This window comes from Aegilops tauschii, chromosome 3, assembly GCF_002575655.3.
Source record: "Aegilops tauschii subsp. strangulata cultivar AL8/78 chromosome 3, Aet v6.0, whole genome shotgun sequence".
In the NCBI taxonomy this organism is placed as follows: Eukaryota; Viridiplantae; Streptophyta; class Magnoliopsida; order Poales; family Poaceae; genus Aegilops; species Aegilops tauschii.
The window spans coordinates 385,344,575-385,348,671 of NC_053037.3; the positions used below are offsets into that span (position 1 = coordinate 385,344,575).

Sequence of the window (4,097 nt, forward strand, 5' to 3'; positions counted from 1 at the left end):
TATAATGTTTGGAGAATCACATGTTGGGAAACTAAAACGTGAGTGAGAGAGAAAGATAGAGGAGCACCTAATTCAGATTGCCTTGGGGTAGCCATCTCTTCATGAAAAATTGTGTATCCAGAACTACAAAAGAAACCCCCTCGGTGGTACAGGACCGGCGCCGTCCCCAGGCAGCCCGTGCTCTACGTTAGAGCACACAAAACCATTGTTAGAGAACTCATATATTAGCAAATTTAAACGTAGCTGGCAGCAACGATTTTACAAGTGCACATACACATCATCACAAACTATAGCATCAAAATGCAATAAAAGGTTGAAATGAGGGAGAAAAATCACTTTGATCTTCTTCACCTCTTTAGCTAAATTCTTCTTCTCTTCAACTCAGATCTGTCTATATGTCGCTTGCCTAAGGAACATACATCCAAACCACCCTAGATGGGGAACTTTCACAACCTAGAAACCATAGAAACTATACATATCTGTAATGTTCTTTTGAAACTATACATATCTATACCAGTTGACCATGACTGCACAAATCTACACGACAACATGTTTTCGAAAGATAGAGGACAATTTATATAGCTCCTCCTTTTAGTTTAAAACTATGAGAAACAACACGAATGAAAAAAAAATGAGGCAGCATTTCAGAATTACTCTAATAAAATGGCACTCAAAATCTTCCAATATATAGATATCCCTTGTTACTTCTATTTCTTGTTGTTTGGCACATCGATTTCAGTTGTATATATCAGAGGTCAATACATTTAAAAAATGAGGAGAAATGAAGGAGAGCGTGAGTACTGACGAATATGGCCAAGGTCTAAAGATACTAATCACAATCAAAATTCCCTCTGGAGGATAACTGATTACCACAGACATGTGGGGAAGAAGGTCGCAGCTCACCTACTAAATAGAGTTGGCATAAAAAGAAGTAGGAGCTCATCATTTTCCATACTTGAACATGCCACTACCAGCCAATTAACATTCGATTACTCCTGAAAAATTGTAAAGCAAACAAAAATTAATGCTCTGTGATTGACCATCAAGAATTAGAAAACAAATTCTTATAACCGAAGGTGCTGCATAAAAACTAATGCTTTATTACTCCTGTATGTGATTTTTTTTCCAGCCAATACACATTCCACTTCTTTTTATTCTTATACACACAGCATGTATAAGAATTTGTTTTTATGCAGCACCTTCTGTGCATAAAACAAATGCTTGAACATGCCACTACCAGCCAATTAACATTCCACTTCTATCTTAAATAACCATGACGCTAATTGCAGAATGACACAAAGCATCAATAATCCATCCGATGATATATATCAGTAAAAATGAGAAAAACATATCTATATGAATAATCAGAAGGAGTTAATGGGAGGGAGAAGCATACCTAGCAGAAATTCGCACCGCCATGTTAGGTTTGGTTGAGACAGACAATGATTGAGCACTGGAATAAATGTACACGGACCTGCAAGCACCATGGAGTACAATCTCACAACCAAATCGAAATACACAGGAGGAGCACGCGAGGGAAGCAAGGGAATGGAAGAAGGAGCTCACGGGGAAGATGCAACCATAAAGTGAAGAGGGAGTCCGGCGGTGTATCCTCATCTCCTCCCCTGCTGCTCCTCGCTGGTGCACCCCCTCCCACGACGAAGCCCGGCGGAAGTGGCCGGTGGGCATCAGCGGCAGGACGAAGAACCTTGGAGCTGCCCAACCTCGTCCGCCAGCCAGGTTCCTCAGGTGGCCGCCCTCACGCCGTCGGGGAAGACAGCGCATGGGGATCCAGGCCGGGGCGTGCGGACTGCCGTGGCCGGCGGAGCCCCCAGCCATTGCGCGCGTGGCGCTGGCGGTGCACCGTGGCGCTGCCGTAGCCGTCGATGTTGTAGATCCTGGAGAAGTTTACGGGAGGGAGAGGAAGTTGCGGGCGCCGTGGTGCGAGGAAAACGAGGAGAGAGGTCAGCAGTCGGAGGCCGAGGTCGGACGACGGCGCCGCCATGGCCGCCGTCTGACGCGCTCGCTCTCCCTCTTCTCTTTCCTCCCCTTCTGTTGACGGGAGGGAGGAGGTTGCGGGCGCCGTGGTGCGAGGAAGACAAGGAGAGAGGTCCGCGGTGGCGAGGTCTGAGGGGCGTCGGTGGCGGCGATGTGGGTGGGGCGGTGAGGTCGGGGAGAGGGCTGGGCGAGCGGAGGTGTGTGTGGGGCGGCGAGGTCGGGGAGATGGCTGGACGAGGGGAGGCGGCGCGACCGCGCAAGGGGAGGAAGCGGCTAGGTTTTCAGTCGCTGCTGCTTCGGTTTTATAGGTGTACGCGAAATGTCCAAAATACCCTTGGCGGCCATCTAGTTTTACAGGCGGTGGCATGAATACTTCTACACTAAATAACGCACATACCACGCTCGCAGACACAGTCGCTGACCGGCGCGGCCCACCAGGGATCGACCCCACACGTCAGCAAGGTAAGACAGTAATTTCGGAGTAAGAAAAGTCAGTAAGAAAAATCGAATGGAGGCTATTATTCATCACTATTCATTGTAGCAGTGATCCGACGGCCGAGATCTCTCCCGAGCGAGATCCTACGGTCCAGAATGCATCAAAGGAAGATCCGACGGCCAGGAATCCCGAGCGGGGAGAAGCCTGGGTTTCCACTGTCGTGCTTGTTTCTGGATAGTCATGTTCTTCCATCACTACAAGAAAAGGCCTAACAAGCAAGCGCATGATACTATCACCGTGCGTGCGTGTTCTTCCATCAGCAAGAAGCTGAGAAGGGAAAAGAAGAAAAGGAAGGCTTCTACTTGCATCCGGCGCCGCTACTCCTAGTCGTCGGCGGTACTGCTGGCCCTCCCAACCTCCGCCTCCAGCATCTCCATCTGCTGCTCCAGCAGACTCAGCCTCCGGTTCATGCGCTCCAGCCTCTCCCGAGCCGCCTCATCTGCATGCCGGATTTTGTATACAGTCAATGATTTCGTGCACCTATACTATACAGTGCTAGACATGTTAGATCGATCGAGGAGGTGATCGGTGTTCACCTAGCTGCACGACGAACTGCGAGGCTGCGACCTCCGCCTGCCCGCCGTCGGCGACGACGGTGCTGGCGCCGGCGAGGCCAGCGCCGTCCGCTCGGGCCTTCGACGTCGTCGACGGCCCATTGTTTCTCCCCCCGAGCATGGCTATAGCGACGTATACAGTATACTGATACTCTTGGATCGCACGGACCGGCCGGCTTATTGGTGCAGTGGCGAGTTGTGACTGGTTGGAAATGGAAGAGACGTGCCTGACCGCTGGAAGCCGACCGACCGGCCGGCCTTTTATTCGCGCGGGGAGACTTGGGGGAGGGGCTGCCTTGCCTTGGCGGAGAGGTCACCGCGACGATGATTCATGGAGCTCGGGCCGGGTTCCTCGTTCCTGGTCAAATATGCCGCTGCTGCTACTGGGTCAAGAGTCCCACCCGGCGACTTGGACGCTCGGTCTCCCGACCCGACCCAGCCACTGCCACCGTGCACATGAATCTGCCTTCATAGCTGACCGGCCGGAAAGATCAAAGATTTCCCTCAGCGACATAGTGTGTACCCGCATCAATCTCCGGCCTGATTCTCTCTACACCGTCGCACGGAACGGGCAACCATGTCACGTCGGCGAATGGCCATCGCACCGGCAGGCGGCGGCGGCGATCGAGCCTGGAGCTCCGTTTCTGCAATCTGATTGATCAGCCGGGTTAATTTTTTTTTTAGAATCAGCCGGGTTAATTGTTAAATCGTGCGGCGTCGATCGTGCCGAATCGATCAGTTCGACAGGCGTTATTTGGGGATCTGGGAACTGTGAGTTGCCAGGTGCTACTACCCGCCGGGAGTCCTGTTGCGTCACTGCATGCGCATGGGGCATGGGCAGGGCATGGCTCGTCCATTGTTTAACCCGAGTGAATTTCTCTTTTTTGCCAGTAAGAGTATGGTTAATAATATAGTCAATTAATTATAAGGAGTTGTCATGTTATTCATTTAGAGTCAACCTAATAGCCGGCATATACAGTAGTAAATTTCTAATATGTACTCCATGATCCACCGCACCGTCATGGTCCTAAGACCACAAGATACGAGGT

General features: G+C 50.6%; 1 protein-coding gene across 1 annotated transcript; it reads right to left on the minus strand.

Annotated features, from left to right (window-relative positions):
• Window positions 1-261: 261 nt before the first annotated feature.
• Window positions 262-3,376, minus strand: LOC120976774 (uncharacterized). Its single transcript, XM_073510643.1, has 2 exons — window positions 3,031-3,376; window positions 262-2,933 (listed from the first exon to the last, which is right to left on the minus strand). The coding sequence occupies exons 1-2, from the start codon at window positions 3,167-3,169 to the stop codon at window positions 2,818-2,820; spliced, it is 255 nt and encodes an 84-aa protein (XP_073366744.1). The 5' UTR covers window positions 3,170-3,376; the 3' UTR covers window positions 262-2,817.
• Between the last annotated feature and the right edge of the window lie 721 nt (window positions 3,377-4,097).